The following is a 17,693-nucleotide window of genomic DNA, read 5'->3' as shown; positions in this document are numbered from 1 at the left end:
CAGTCCCCAATGATCCCTGCCTTCTACCGTAGTATTCATTCCCCCTGCAGACCCCGTCCCATAAATGTGGCCTAGACCTAACGACATCTCTAATGAATAGAATAAAGTGTAAATGATGGTGTGTGACTTGGGGACTAGGTCATACAAGGCAGTGTGGTTGGTATGTCTCTCTCTGCCTTCACATGCTCTGGGGGAGGCGTGTTGTGAGTAGTCTATGGAGATATCCATGTGCTGCGGAACTGAAGCTTCCAGCCCATAGCCTTGGGAGTGAGCGTGGAAGTGAATCCTTCAGCTCAGTCAGGCATTCAGAGACTCAGCCCTGGCTGACAGCTTGACTTCAGTATCCTCTCAGGCCGAACCACACAACTAATCTGCTCCCAGATTCCTGACCTTCAGCACGGTGGGACATGATAAACATTTCTTGTGTTAAGCTGCTAAATGTTGAGGGAATATGTTATGTAACAATACATAACTACTACACAGACCAAATCACAAATCACAAAGTTGGTAGGGTCTACAGACAAAATGCCATTTTCAAGGAAGTCAGAAAAGAAGGTTTTATACTATTACTACATTTACTTGAAAATCAAAGAATTTAATTGTTTTAACAAATGGACTACCATATCAAGACATGGCCGAGATTTTTCTCTCAGGCTTTGTGTGTGTGTGTGTTAATCCTCACCCAAGGATGTTTTTCCCATTAATTTTTAGAGAGAGTGGAAGGGAGGAACGGAGGAGGGAAGCGGGGGGCGGGGGGGGGGGGAGAGAGAGAGAGAGAGAGAGAGAGAGAGAGAGAGAGAGAGACAGACCGACAGACAGACAGACATTGGTGTGAAACACATTGATTATCTGCCTCCCAAACATGCCCGGATTGGGACCAGGGATCAAACCTGCAAGCCAGGTATGTGCCCTTGATGGGGAATTGAACCCACGACCCTTCGGTGCATGGGCCAATGCTCTAACCATTGAGCAACAGCCGCCAGGGCACTCTCAGACTTTTATACTCATTCCTTCTAGGAACTTGGGACAAGTGTCCCAGACTGTAGTGAAAGACAACCAGTCACACCCAACATTACAGGAAGCTGTGTCTTACATCCATTTAGGATTTTGGATTTAGTATTTACTATTTGACTCCGAATACATTTGACACATAATAATTCAAAATTTCCCAAAGCCTGCATTTGAATCACACTTTCTGTGGGTTATGCCCCTGCTGCCCTGCAGCTCAACACAGCCTTCTTATTCTCCATCATATAAGCAGTCACCATAACGAAGTATACAAGCTACAGCATTTTTCACAAATTGGAAATATTCTAGCAACATAATATCCTGGGTCCAACAGATTGCACGAAATTATGGCCCTCCTCATTGGCAAACAGTCTAGTCACAGGACATAGCCCAGGCACTTACTTTTCTTCTATGTCAGAATGAATTTGCTACCTATTGCCACTATTGGAGAATTTATAGTATGACTTGTCACTCATTTTGTATAAGAATCAAATTCCTGAGGCTAAGTTGTAAGTCCTCACATCCTCATTTTTTTTTTTTTTGAAGGGCCTATTGTATCTTAACAAAAACTGAAGTCTAGATACACTGCTTTAGCTTACGTTTAGCTGCTATCTGGCATCTGTTCTTCCTTTGCTTGCTAATAGTGTCACAATATTTATTCAGGTGACCTCACCTGCTGTATACCTTATGGGTGTTTAAGAATGCTTTAGGGGTGGGGCATGTGGCTTAGGCTTGAGATAATCAGCCTAATTTTATCACTTGGCCACAAATTATTCTAGGATGAAGTGAGTACTTAACTTAGATTGGTCAAGTGATAGGAGTGCCCAGTATATTACTGAGAGTTGTGGAAGAGTCCATTTTCTTCATAGAATAGGAACCTGCAAGGATGAAACCTCAGGAATTTTAGGAAAGCAAATTGAGAAGAGGACAGAACCAGTCTGAGAGTGAAGTCATCCCAGAGCAAATAAAACTTGGAGATTGATCCTTATTGATTATTTGAGCCCTTGATCAAATCATACCTAAAACTAGCTATACTACAGAAGTGTTGGTACTTGAACCTCAAAATTTTCCCTAGTTTGGATTAGATTTCTTGTCACTTGTGAAAAAAAATAATACTAAGCAATAAGCCTTTCCTGACATAGCAGAATTCCAGTGATAGCTACATAGATTAAACCCACCCTTTGGCATATTCACTACACAAACACAAAATTATAATTAAGCCAATTTGTCTACTGAAAAAATGTCTAACAATTATTTATATACACCATATAATTTGCAAAATGATATAAAATTTATTTACTGTGGCAAGGCAATGAGAAGGCTGGACTTTTAAATTCTTTCAAATCACATCTAGGAATGATCTCTTCACTTGTAAGATAAAACTCAAAATTGGTCAACAGCAGAACCAACCTGACGTTCAGGATGTACCTAACAGAGTTCAGGATGTAACTGAAAATCAGAGTTACCCAAAGTTTTTGGCTTTAATAATCTTCAAAAGAAACTACCTGATAAAAATATTTGCAAAAATATGTTCTGTGCCTAAAAACAAGAGAATGTCTGTCTGTGTGCTGATCTGGGTGAGTGAGCAAGACAAGAAGCTTTTGGATTCAAGGAATCTCAGAGACCATCTCAACTTCCTAGGAACCCCCCATCATATTCTTACATGCTCACAGAAGTCTTTCCATTGCCCTAGGAACTGACACTGTACCATCTCTCTCCTCTTTTCCTTCCTTCTTTCCTTCCTTCCTTCCTTCCTTCCTTCCTTCCTTCCTTCCTTCCTTCCTTCCTTCCTTCCTTCCTTCCCTCCCTCCCCTCCTTTTCCCATTCCATTCCCTTTTCTTCTTTCTCTTCCTCCCCCTCTTCCTCTTATCCCTTTTCTTTATTCCTTTCCTCAATTCCATCCTGAGGAGTAAACCATTTATATTCTACCCTTTATATTTCAAAGTCTTCCTAATCCCAGTTTTCTCAGATTTCCCCCCAGAATATAATAGTCTTCATTTAGCAATCTATGCTGAACTTGCTGAACTGGAAAGACCTATAGCTGCTTCCACTCTACCATTTTCACCGACACTTCTGGGTTCTCTCCTTCTGGATGTTGTGGCCTTGTGCCCCGATGAATATCTTGGGGATCCAGGAATAAGAGCAATGGAATTTCCAACACACATTTGGTTAAATCCATTGTTGTTGTTTTGACTTCTACCATAGCACTGACCTTAAAGACATTCATATTCCCTCTATATTGAATTTGTACAAAAATCCCATGAACAGTTTCTTAATTAAGCTTCTGGAACATAATTAGCATTCTTTAGGATAAACATTTTAATTGTGCTGTCCTCTCCTTGGAGTATACAACCTATGGATTTTATTGATTATAAAACAGAGAAGAAAAAGAAAAAATTTCATTTGTGGACAAATGCTCTTATGAAATGCTTTGAGAAAGCAATTAGGAATCAGGAAGGAAGCAGGGAGGGACACATGCATCTTTCCTGTCCTGGTTTATAATATATCTCATTCTAAACCCATCGTCTTAGTGATGTCAGAAGTGAGAGAGAGAAAGAAATATAGGAGCAGGAAAAAGTGATCTCTCTCTCTGAGCTAGGAAGACTTAGAAATTACATAAACATTTTGGAGGTAGGAGATGACTTTTCACTCTAGCTAGGAAAAAAACACACCAATAATTTACCTAATTCAAAAAATAATACCTATTAATACTGCTCATTTGGAATAAAATGAATCCAATAAATAATTATTTGGTACCACTGCAATATTCCTCAAGCAAAATAGCCTGTGTGTGTGTGTGTATATGTATATGTATATATATATATATATATGTATTATATATATGCATATGTATATAGTACATGCACAGCCTGGCCACACAAAGACATATCATTTATTCCATCAAGGTCATTTTAGTCACCAGAATATCTCCCTTTCATCATCTATACTCCATTCCTAAATTTCTTTTCTGGATAGTTGAATCTTCAAACCAGCCGATACTTGATTGAACGTTGACCCTCTGTTTTTTAGTAAGCTGAACATTATTGATTTCTTTTAAAATAATCCCACTTCCCAGGTTCTTCTACTAAATCACCATGTGCATAAGTAATGTAAGTAGATTATAGGAAACATTAGCACTAGCAATTGTTGCAAATTATTAAAGCCACAGAATGGTTAGAAATAGTTTAAGAGTAGTTGGGAAGGATAATGCAATGAAATAGCCTATTGCATCTTTGTAATCATCACCCAAAATAAAAAACACATCTTTTTCATGAATTTCCAAACCACAAATAAACTAAAAGTGAAATTACATGCCAGAATTCCTCATTGATGCCTTTTATCCTGCATGATATTAAATTAACTAGACAGTATATGACATTACAAGATAGAACAAACCTCTTGAACTGTAATTCACAGTGACTTTAAGAGTTCACAGCTATGGGTATATGATGGCTACTAGAGAAAATATTTCCCATTAGCTCCAGCATTATCACAGGCATATCCAAATACACCGACATCATTAACATCATTTACCTTTACTGAATACATGGATTTCATGTTCAGAACATCTGTTACTCATGTAAATGCAAAGAATTTGTTCAAGTATTTCAAGAGGCAAATGACTCACAGATTTTCTCTTAACAAGAGCTCATCTTGTGTCCTCAACTTATGATTTTTATTGAATTACTGACATTTCTCCCTAGGCATTTCTCAAGTAAAATCAGAGACTCCATATTGTCTATTTCTAGATACCCCAAATAAAGACTGCAATATAATAAATATTCAATGTATGCTAGTTGAAAACATCAATAAATGGGTCTTTTATTCTTAATACTAGGTAAGGTGTCCTATATATAGCAGATAAAAAAATTTAAGAAAAGCTTGTTAAGTTTCATTATATTTTGTGCAGAAAGAGGTTACCAAAATGCAAACATGGCTTCATTGAATTATCTGCCTCAAAATATAATCAACATATTTATTTTGCATATCAACATATGCAATATCAATCATTTAGCTACTGATCTATAGTTTTAATGTGGAGCCTCCTATAGTAATTTTAAAATTGAGAGGGACTATCATCTAAATAGTGTATCAACTTCAGTATGCATTTAAACCATGATACCACCACAAATTGGGAACCTCAGGCCTGGGTTGCATACCCTAAGAATATAAGCAATGGGGCCATTGCATCATCTTGACTAATAAAGAGCAATGTTTGTTCAGTGATGTTAGGAATATTATCCATCAACTGCTCCCAAACCATCTTGTTTACTCCAGTGACCGAAAACCACCCTCCACCTATGATACTTCTTCCCTTTCAGTGGACACTTCATTTTTTACAATGTGAGTAAAGTGACCAGAGACTTTTAATAAGTATTGCTTACCTGTATAAAGAGATTAAGGCATATCTGCTTAGAAGAGATTACCACAGAAGGCAGGAGGCTCAGTGTTGGATGTGATCTGCTCTACTTATAAGACCTTCCTAAAGCAATTTTTAATTCAAATATTTATTAAGCACCTACTATGCACTATGCACTGTGCTATGCACAGAGGATGCAGACAAAGCTTCCTATTCCTTGGGCTCATCATATTCAAGAGGAAGCCAAGAAATAATAATAAGGTAACAAAAAAAGAAATATTAGAGAATGAGAAGTGTTGTGGTAAAAAAAAAAAAAAAAAAAAAGTCAATGCTATCCAAAGATAACTATTCATTATTAGTGTTCTTCTTCTTTTTTTTTCCAACATCAACCACAGAGGAAAGCACCAGCATAAACATCAGTTAAGTGCAATACTTACCACCACAATTACATTTGCTGCAGGGATTGGAAGGTTTTCAACTTCAAGATCTTGACCAGCCACAGCCAACAGATTGAGAGATGGATCATATGCAGGCCTAAGAAATGCTGAATTGATAATTTGGTGGTTTCTGTTCATTTGAGTTTCAGAAGAAGAATGTTTATATATCTTTTGTGGGGCTATATCCAGGCTCTTCTCAATGTCTTGTGAATGGTGATAAAGGAATGCTGGCTTCCCACTCCTCTTCCGATGAATTGCCAAAATGTGATCATTGTTTCCTGAAAAGCACCCTGAAAGGGGGAAGAAACAGAAACAAAATTCAAAGACCTTACTTAATAAGATCAGTAGAAAGATCTGATATGGAGAGTTGCTTGTTCTAAGTGGCTTTAAGACTTGTGAAGGATTTAGATTAGTCTCCTTTTTCCACTGCTTCGTTATCCCCAGCAAATAGTACACACTTGGTGGTTTGGAGGCATCTCAGAAACTCTGGGTGGGCAGAAGTGGGAGTAGTTTGAAAAAGTCCTATTTATCAGATATTTTAATACCTCTTTTAGCCAGGAATTTCCTCCTTTATTTAAACTCACAGTTCCTACACCCTGTTGTACTTCTATTCCAGGATGTCCTTCCTACCTGTTCCTCAAATGACAATAATTTATATCTATTAAAGCTTTCCTCCCTTTAATATTCATGAGTATATATGAATATTTCTAGAGTATTTTAAGCTCACTGATAGGAATCTGAGTACACTCATTGTGGTAGCAACATCTAGTTATGCAACAATACCTATCCTTTCCTTCTTACTGAGAGTAACATGACCATCCAGATAAAGTGATACATTCACCCTTATTTCTTCTGTTAGGTAAATATTCATTGAATTGAATAATTCTTTCTTTTACTTGTCATTGGCGACAGAAGGAAAGAGAAAACGTACATGTTAGTCAAAAGATTATCACTAATTCAAATATCTATTAGAAAAACAAACATTAGATCTTTCACATAAAATAATAACCAGGGTGAGCAGATCACACATATTCATGCTCCTAACATAGTACCTAGCAACCGTAGATACCCCAGATATGCCCTATGGCAACAAGAAGCTTTCCAAATATTGTTCATAGAAAATTACTCTCCCAGCAGAATCTAGGGTGGACTGACTTGTGTAGCTCCAGGGCAGGGATCATTTTTCTCTCGCCTGACTGACTGAAGCACAGCCCTCTCTTCACAAGGTCAAACATTGGTTTGGGCCTGATAAACTCTCTGGTCTCACCCTGATGACTTCCTGAGACCCTGCCCCGACTCTAAAATGTGCAAGCACCCAGTGGGTGGCAGCTAGACTAAGTATATTTGCTGAGTAGCCTCAGACCCAGCACTGGCGCCGAGTTTGAAACTGAATCTATCTGGTGAATACCACTTGTCCCTACTTGATGACTCACTGTGAACCTACGTCATGCAACTCAAGTACGACCAGAGGCTCTTTCAGTGACTTAACCTAAAAGGCAGTCCGCAGGCAGAGGCAAATGGAGGTGGATCTCAGAGTGCCTTCGTATTTTTGCTGGCCTGCTTCCCGGCCCAGCACTGGTAAAAGAAGGCCTTGTGCATGTACTAGTATAGTTGGATGGAACAGAATAAAGAGCCCAGAAATAAAGTCATGCCTTTATGGTCCATTAATGTGACAAAGGAGGCAAGAACATACAATGGGCTAAAGATAGTCTCTTCAATAAATGGTGTTGGGAAAATTGGACAGATACATGCAAAGAAATGAAACTAGAACACCTTCTTATAAGATACACAAGAATAAACTCAAAATGAATTAAACACTTAAATGTTAGACTCAAAACCATAAAAATCCTAGAAGAAAATATAGGCAGTAAAATCTCAAACACTTCTCATAGCAATATTTTTTCTCATATTATCTCCTTGGTCCAGGGAAACAAAAGAAAAGTACAAGGGACTACATTAAAGAAAGAAATTTTTGCATAGCAAAGAAACCACCAACAAAAGGAAAAGAGAACCCACTGAATGGAAGAACATATTTGCCAATGATACAGCTGATAAGGGGTTAATATCCGAAATTTATAAAGAACTTATAAAACTCAGCACCAAAGAAACAAACAATCCTATTTAAAAATGGCAAAGGACTTGAATAGACACTTCTTCGAAGAGGACATACAAAAGGCCAATAGACATATGAAAAGATGTTCAGCATCACTAATCATCAGAGAAATGCAAGTAAAAACCAAAATAAGATATCACCTCAAACCTTTCAGAATGATTATCATCAATAAAACCAACAAATAAGTGTAGGCGAGAATTGGAGAAAAGGGAACCCTTGTGCACTCTTGGTGGGAATATAGACTGGTGTAGCCACTGTGGAAAGCAGTATGGAGTAACCTCAAAAAATTAAAAGTGGAACTACATTATGACCCAGTGATCCCACTTCTGGGAATATATCTGAGGAAACCTAAAGCACTAATTTGAAGGAATATATGCACCCTTATGTTCATTGCAGCCTTACTTACAATAGCCAAGATTTGGGAGTAGCTTAAGTGCCCATCAGTAGTTAAGTGGATAAAAAAAAAAAAAAAAAAAAAGCTGTGGTACATTTACACAAGGGAATACTACTTTGCTATAAAAAAGAAGGAAATCTTATCCTTTGTGACAGTATGGATGGATATGGAAAGTATTATTCTGAGTGAAATAAGCCAGTCAGAGAAAGACAAGTACCATATGAATTTCACTAATATCTGGAATCTAATGAGCAAAATAAACTAACAAAATAGAAACAGACTCATAGATACATAGAACTGACTGGCAGCTGTCAGAGAGTTGGGGTTTTGGGGGACTGGATGAAAAGGTGTCAAGATTAAGCAAAAAACAAAACTCATAGACAAAATGTTATGGTGATTACCAGAGGGAAATGTGGGTGGGAGGAGGTAGAACAGTGTAAGCGGGGGGTGGGGGGGGGAGAATAAATGGTGATGAAGAAGACTTGACTTGGGGTAGTGAACACATTCAATATACAGATGATGTATTATAGACTTGTATACCAGAAACCTATATAATTTTATTAACCAATGTCACCCCAATAAATTCAATTTTTAAAAAATAAAAAGAAAGCTACATATTAGGGGAAAATAACTGCAAATCACATATCTACCAAATAACTTGCAATCAGAAAACATAAAGAAACTCACAAAATTCAACAGTAAGAAGAGAACAAGCCAATTTTAAAATGGGTTTAAGATTTGAACAAACACTATCAAAGATAATAAATACATACATGGCAAATAATCACATAAGATTTTTCCCAATCTTATTATCCAGTACATAAATGCATATTAAAATTGTGATATGATGCCATTGTATAACTCTTAGATTCATTAAAATAAAAAATACTAACAGTATTCAGTGCTGGAGAGGATCTAGAACAACAGAAAGTTTTATACCTTGCTGATGGGCATGCAAAATGGTAAAGGCACTATGGAAAACAGTTTGGCAGTTCCTTATAAAGTTAAACGTATATATTTACCATATGACCCAGCAATTTCATATCTGTGTACTTACTTAGAGAAATAAAAAATTTATGCTCACACAAAAATCTATAAGCTAATTTCAATGGCTGCTCTAATTGCCCCCAAAAAGAAACAACTCAAGTGTTCTTCAATAAGTGAATAGATAAACAAACTGTGATACATCTATACAATACAATATTACTCATCAATAAAGAGGAATGAACTATTGGTCCACACAACTTAGATGAAACTCAAAGGCACTAGGCTGAATGAAAGAAGACAGTAAAAAAGTCACATACTATATGATTCCATCTATATAACATTCTCAAAAAGAAAAAAAAAACTATAGTGATGAAGGGCAATGGTTATTAGAGTTTAAGTGTTGGGGGATTGGGAGATAGTGTGAAGGAGTTTTTTCTAGTGATCAAACTTTTCTTTATTGTGGTAGTAGTTACATGAATCTAAAATTTATAGGCCTATACACCAAAAAAGTCAACAGATTATACTATATTATGTATACTATATATTATATTTTGTAAGCTATTTTTTCACTCAAAACTGTATCAAAGCATTCTTTCTTATCACTAAATGTAAATCTATTTCATTAAAAACTTATTGATAAACTTACAGTAAATAGTTTTAGTATGTGTGTGTGGGGAGAGAGAGCTAGAATTAATTGGATTGAGGAGTGAGTGGGAGATAAAAGAGAAAACACACGAATGACTATTGCAACAAGTTGGTTATGATAAGAGATGACAGTGTGTTAACTGGAAGGGAAGGTAGGGTTAAGGGATTTGGTTCTTTTTTTGAGATAGGAGAGATTTGAGTACATTTAATGAATGAAAGGAAGGAGTCAGCTGAGAAGTGTTAAAAACATAGAGAAAGCAAGAGGAATAATCATTAGACTGAGTTCCCCCAGATCAGAGGAGGTGGGATCCAGAGTATAGGCAGGAGGATGAGCTTTGGATAGGAAATTAAAGGGAGGTATTCTTCTATTATAATACTAGAGGCCTGATGCACAAAATTCATGCAAGAGTAGGCCTTCCTTCCCCCGGCTGCTGGCACCAGTTTCCTTCTGGCACCCAGGACCTAGCTTCCCTTGCAGCTCCGGCTTCATCCAGAAGGTCATCTGGAAGGAGGTCTGGAAGGAGGTCTGGAAGGACATCCGGTCTAATTCACATATTACACTTTTATTATTATATATTCAGATTAGGGTATGTGGTGAAATGGCTGTACCCTATAAGGGTTACAGGGACTAACAAGGAGATAGTAAGATCACTCCCAACAGATTTATGGCTTAGAACCTGTAGAGACCAGCTAGATCCAACATGGCAACTAATTTCACCTTACGGTGACCCCTAGCCTGTTACAGAAACAGAAAGTCCATAAAAGGCCACAAAATGGCGCAAGGAGCTCTCCTGAGAAGTCTCCCCTCCTCCCCCCCTAGCAAAGTCCTGAATACTCATCACCCTTATTGAATGCCCTACACCTGGATTAAATGAGCCTCAATAAAAGAAGTAAATACCATTAGGAAGGGGCTACTCTCTCTGTGGAGTAGACCACTCTTTCGCACTTCACTAATAAATGCACTTTCACTTTAAAGTTTATGTTGGCTCTCCTTTAAATTCTTAACTTCCTGCGTGAAGCTAAGAACCCACAGTGAGTTGCAGACCTTGGGGTCTGGGACCCCTGGAGCACCTGCATCACTTTGGGGAATGGAGGAGATCAGGGATGTTAATGGTTTTGGCGGTAGAAGTTGAGCAAGTTATCTTCTGATGTCTTCTATTTTCTCTGTGCAGGAGGGGATGAAGTCATTTCATAAGAGAGTGAGGACAAGGGAAGAAAAATGGGGGTGGGGTCAGGAGAATAGAAAAATTAGAACAGTTTTTGTAAAGATTGAGGGATAAAATTGGTATGAGATATGTAGTAGAATTTGTCAACTCCATTAAGAGCTCAATGACAATTTTCTCCACCTGGAGGGTATAAAGTGTCTCTCAAAATGTTTAATAAATAGCTTGTCAAATATACTCATCTGCACTTAAAATAAAAGTACTTTTTATCTAGAAGCAACATTTACACAAGAATAATCTGTTTGGGTGGTCATAAAATTCCACAATTGAAATTTCAATCTGGATATGACCTTGATAATCTCTAAAGAGATCTTGAACAAAGGAAAGAGAAGTGTATGAAATTGCCAACAATTTATTCTCTAGAAAGGAGACATAAGTGGATAATAACCTTGGAAATTTTTATATCAGAAATGATGAGGCTCTCATTGGATCTGTAAATGCCTTCTCAGGAAAAGTTAAACATACACAGAGAAGTACCAGTGGAAGTTTATATAAAACATGCCTATTAATAGTATTGCCAAACAAAAGAAACATACTTTTCAAAAAAGCAATGAATTAAGAGGTAAGGGACATAGATCATTTAAATTACCTTCCCCACCATTCTTCTCTCATAGAGGTGAACTTGAGCAATTATCTTCTTCATTGCTGAGCCTTAGCTTTTTTTCATTAGAAAATGAAGGTTACTCTTATATATCTATGACTAGATTAGAAATTCACTTCAGTAAAAAAGAAGCCCCGATTCACTTAGGCTTCACATGGTGCTGATTATTTTCCTAAAAAGGTAAGTTTTTCCATAAATACAATGAAAGACCCTTTGGGGACCCCCAGGAGCAGGGATCTCCAGCAGTGATATCTCTGGATGTAAGGGGGCTAATATTAATACTATTCTTCCAGTTTTTCTGTATCTTTTGGTATCAGTAACCTAAGAGGTCGGTCACCACAGTACTAATCTCCAGTTAAAAGTACCCACAGAAATTACATGGAATCTTCCAGATGAACACTCCAGCCTTCCTAAAATGTGGCAAATGAGGTCTGTTAGCATAACCTCCCAGGTAGAAATTGCTCACTCCTACTGATCTCAACAGCAACTTACATCAGTGTTTTGAAAAATTCCATAATGGCTCTCTCTATATAAAACCAGTTTTATAAAATTCAGTTTGTGTGTCTTAATTTTGTTCCAACGTATATGTCTGTACTTGTATGTACACACATTTGTTTTGTTTTATATCCTGACACCAAACAAGCAATTTGACAAAAAAAGTCATCTTCAAACCATTTATTTTGTCATAAAAAAGTTTAAAAATATTAAAATCAAATGAGAGTCTTGACAAGGTAACAATGATTGAATTTACAAAAATTGTAAACCATCATGGTCCTCCCCAAAAAGACTTGGAGAAGCATGTATTGAAAGAACAACTTCTTCGAGGAGTGTTTTTCCTAAAATCTAATTGATGCACTGGTCACCAGGATGTGAAAACAAAATCCCATGAGGAGGTGCTGTGTCATTCTCTAGTACTATTTAAATGCTGCACATGTTTGGCCAGTGATATGTCTAGCATATTTACAATAAACATAAATCAACTCCAAAGTCATTAGTCTATTTTTATAGAACTGGGTCCATTTTCCTCTATCTAGGCAGCAAGGACCTGAGTCCTACAGGAATAAGGAATGATTTTAATTAAGGCATCTTGTAAAATTCCCTGCATATTCTTTGATATTAATAGGCCCCATTTTCTAAATATTACATTAGAAAATGTGGTTCTTACGCCTAGGCATCCCTTATTCCTTCCTATTTATCCCACCCATTGAAAGCTGAGCAGCACAGTGGAAAACTATCTGAGAGTCACAGAATTGACAGGAAAAATCCACTGTGTGCTCTGTGCTGGGGTAAAATTACAATGAAAGGGTTTCACGTTTCCTGATTTTTGCCCAGCTTTAATCGAGTTATTTTTCATTTGGTAGATATATGTTCCAGAATGGAACATAATACAGTTAGGACAGCATCCTGTGGGACAATGTGACTAGACATAAGCCATGAAAAGGAAGTGGGGTTAAGACCACTGGCCCCTGATTGCTGAAGGAAGTGAGATATGTCGGTGCAGACAGAAGCTGTCAGCTGCCCCCAGTTCCTGAAGCACTGAGTCGAAGGATGCTCGAGGAGAAGTTGACAGGAGTAAATGCTACTGTCTCCTAAACTCTACACGGCCATTAAGAGACCTCCATCAAGATATGCCCTCTGGGGAAGTGGAGAAAAATGATCATATGGCAAGAAAGCTGAGAAATGCTAACCTCTGCAGAAATCATAGAATTGCGTTCCATGTGCACTTACTGAGTAGTAAAAGCAGTACATTTGTACAACTGAATTTCTACACATCAGTTATTATTATGCAAACAGCTAAAATGTTATTATTTACAAATAGCTATAGAGATTCAAATCATTTCTGTTTTTTCATAGTCGAGTTCTCCTGGTGGCTGGCCTCTAATTGCAAGACAAAGAAAAAGAAGTGTTGGCTTTACAAATAATTCTCATAAATAGATCAGGAATTATATTAACACAAAGCATAATGAACATTACAACATATAAAAAATGAAAATATTGCCACAGTAATGATACTACAGAAACATAAATTCCCAGATATCAGAGCAGGAGGAGGGTGAGGAAGGCAGTCCCAGAGGCCACTTGAAGAGATCCCTGCCTTGTTCTACTTTGCCTGCATTTAGAAACTGGAGGGGTACTTGGTAGACCCTTCAGGTCAACACTTCTACACTCATAATTCCCTGGCAAAATGAACATTGCTAGGGAAGGACCATGCAATTAACAGCTACTTCTCTGGAGGAGATCTGTTTGTCACATCTTTTCTAAAATATAGCCTGGGAAGCAAGAACTACACTCTTTCATTGGGGTAGAGAGGAAGGAGAAAGTAGGAAATGGAGGATCAGCCTGAGCACACAGCTCCAGAGGGCGAAATTCAAGACATCAGAGTCTGGGTGGGCACGGTGGGGTGGGGTTGGAGGTGGGGAGGGGAGGGGCTTCCAGCAGTGGGAGCTGATGCTGCAGGGTGAACTACAGGGGACCACTGGGCACTTTTGCTTCAGGTACACACAGGACAGGCCTAGACTAGAGGCATGGACCCTGCAGCCATTGGGAATTTATGCTGACTCAGAAGAACTTAACTCAAGTGAGGACAGGATGCCTGATTCCCGGAATGCACACCTGATTTCATAAAGCACACCCCTCCCTGCCACACACACACCAAAGGTATGTGGCACGGTCTTCACACTGGAGTCCACTACACGAGCAACACACAGTTTGCAAGGTGGCTGTGGACATGGAGAGAATTCAGCATCGGAAGTGGGACATTTTGGCCCATTGGATATTGTCAATTCAGACAGTTTGTAGAGTGGGCTCTACTTGCAAGACAAAGAAAAAGAAGTGTTGGCTTTATGAATAATTCTCATAAGTAGATTAGGAATTATATTAAAACAGCAAATCCTACCCAAGCCCTGAGATGGAGAGATGAAGGGCTGACCATGACTGCAGGGCCTCTTAATTGTTAGAGGATTTTATTCTCTTACTAAAGGCCTGGTGCATGATATTTGTACACTTGGGGAGGGAGGTCCCCTCAGCCTGGCCTGCGCCCTTTCGCAGTCCAGGAGCTCTCGGGGGATGTCCAACTACAGGGAGCGGGCCTAAGCCAGAAGTCGGACATCTTTAGTGCCGCGGAGGCCGGCTGCTGCGCTGGCCAGCTGTCAGCCTGGCTTGTGGCTGAGCGGTGCTCCCCCTGTAGGAGCGCACTGACCACCAGGGGGCAGCTCCTGCATTGAGTGTCTGCCCCCTGGTGGTCAGTGTGCATCATAGCAACCGGTCCTTCCCACTGTTTGGTCGATTTGCATATTACCGTTTTATTATATAGGAAGGATATAGCTCAGTTTGGAAGACAGAATTTATCCCCTCCAACAAAACTTGCTAGTTATGCCTGAACATTTTTAATTTATAAGGTGAAGGTTCTACTAGTAAAAAATGGGGGTATGCCAATTTCGTTTTAGTAGCACAAACTTTTTACAAAAGAAGGCTTTAAAGTTACTCCTTTTTAAGATAAGGAAAGGGAGAATTTAAACAGTAAATAGCAGTGTTAGGATGCAAACCCAGGTAGTCAGATTATAGAGCCTAAAATGTCGTTGTTGTTTTTGATTGTTTGTTTTTTACTATGCTACATGAGTTAGAGTATATTTTTGCTGTTTCTAAAGTACAAGCATGTCATTTCAGAACATACTTTCTATCCTAAAGTGTGAAATGATTATCTTATAGAAGCACCTGGTATAGAGTTTAAAACATCATAGGGATTTAGGAAATACACATTTGTATTTCCCTTCATTTCCTTTAATGAAATCTACTTGTCTCCACTCTAAATCCAATATTTATCTTGAGAGGAGATCCTGTTATTATATTTTCATAGCTTCATTTAATGCTCAGGTTTAGAATAACAAACAGCATGATCATATTTATAATTTAAGCACTCTAAATATCAGGCATTTCCAGTTTGTGGAAGCAAGTCACTCAGAAGTAACCAGTGGACATCTGATGGGAAATTCTGATGCTCTGGAGATACAGAGGTATCCAGGGAGAGCCATGGCCCATGAGAATTCCCCTAAGGAGCTTCTTAACTGCTGGGGAATATTTAGAGGCACTGAAACAGCTGCCTGACTGTGAACTTGGATTTGCATAGAGGAGGGCAGCACCATGGAAAAGTCACAATTAAATTCTGAGTTTTCTGATGGACTTGAGGTCTCCAACGGAGCCAGACTGGAGCTCTACATAATAGGTCACCTGAGATATAATCAGAATTCCAGAAGAGTCTTGGCCAATCAGGTGCAGCTAGGTAACTGGGCCTGGATATTGGGGAGGGATTGGTAGAACAGGTTGAAGCTGTGTTTGACCATCCCCAATATAGGGTCTCCCCATCTCCATGCCCCTCCCTTTACATTCAAATGGCCCTGTTTCCCCAGTGTCCACAGGACCACATGCAGCCTTCCATGTGAACCTGGAGCCCAGTGGTCCAGAAGCTCCATGGGCTGCACAGAGTGAGCAGGACAAAGTCAGTTGGTCAGCAGAGGAGAAGCACTGCCGAAGCAGCGATACCACAGAAGGCCTGGGCATCTGCGCTGCAGGCCTGGTCACATGCATGAACCACTCACACTGTGTGGGTCCCTAGAGAGACTAATTAGGGAGGTGGTTCCTCAGACAAGTCTGGACTACCTGCTAAGCAACCAAGTACGATAGGAACTAGATGGTTTGTCCGGATTTATGGCATTTTTGTAAATGTACTTATGTGCACATTTTCACTGACCATCAGGTAAACACCAGAAAAAAATTGTATTTCACATTCATTTAAATAGGGATTTGCTAAAGATATGATGCTAGACACCATGTTTATTTATTTATTTGTTTTTAAAATCTTTATTGTTGAAAGTATTACATATGTCCCTCTGTTTCCCCCATTGACTTCTTCTAGCCAACCCTGCCCTCTACCCCAGGCCTTCACCACCCTACTGTCTGTGTCCATGGGTTATGCATAAATGCATACAAGTTCTTTGATTGATCTCTTCCTGCCCATCCACCCTCCCCATTTTCCCTCTGAGATTCGACAGTCTGTTCCATGCTTCCATCTCTCTGGATCTATTAAACATCAAGTTTAAATGGACCTTTTAACTAAGATATTGGGAAAAGGATTTGAGGAACACTGAATGTGGTATTTATTTCAGTGCAATTAAAAAATATTGTCTAGACTGCTGCTTCATGTAAAAAATTAGTTTTGCTTTATTGTTGGTCCATTCTGCTGCAATTTTAGTGGACATAAACATCTTAATGAATTGAAATGAAATGAGATTTGATTATGAGGAAAGTCTAGATAGTCATTATGAGTAAAAATTATTTAAATAGAAAGTGCTAATATTCACTATAAATTTGCTAATTGTCATTCTGTGGCAAATACTATTACAATAATGACACTCATAGTCACATTATTTGGTGAATAAGCATTAGGAAATTTGATCATAAAATCATATTTTACCATTAAATAGTTTTCTTCAAAGCTATTAAAATCTTCTATGCTAAGTGTGTCAGCGTTTGTAAGTGCTTTGAAGATGAAGAATGCACTTCTAGGCCAAAATCCCCTTTTAAAGGGAAATATGTTTTTCTATCTTTTTACTTTACAAACAGCTTTTAAAAGGTTTAGCAATAAACTTACCATAAAACATAACTCCCATGTTATCATTAATACTAATGGCAATAAATGGGCTTTTGATCTGTGATCCCATAATCTCATAAAAGTGACTTTTTATAATTCATAAACCAGTCTCCATTCTTCAGGTATAAGCATGTCTCCCATAAGAAAAATGTGTGTGATCCAAAAACTTAATGGTTCTATAAAAACTTAGTCTATACATAAAAAAGAAAAAGAAACTATACAACCATCCAAATACTCAGAAATTTTCTATAAATTTGGGGGAGCAAGGCAGGGTTAGA

General features: G+C 38.3%; 1 protein-coding gene across 1 annotated transcript in view; it reads right to left on the bottom strand.

The window, feature by feature from the left end:
* The window catches only part of PTPRR (protein tyrosine phosphatase receptor type R), a 248,135-nt gene that overhangs the window by 221,542 nt on the left and 8,900 nt on the right, over positions 1–17,693 (bottom strand). Inside the window, exon 2 of the mRNA XM_080660473.1 lies at positions 5,806–6,095. Within this exon, the coding sequence (XP_080516599.1) occupies positions 5,806–6,095 (290 nt within the window). The remainder of the gene's footprint in view (positions 1–5,805; positions 6,096–17,693) is intronic.

This window comes from Plecotus auritus (assembly GCF_963455305.1).
Source record: "Plecotus auritus genome assembly, chromosome: 3".
NCBI classification, from domain to species: Eukaryota; Metazoa; Chordata; class Mammalia; order Chiroptera; family Vespertilionidae; genus Plecotus; species Plecotus auritus.
Note: the sequence above shows the minus strand (reverse complement) of the source record. Positions and strands in the feature narration are given on the sequence as shown.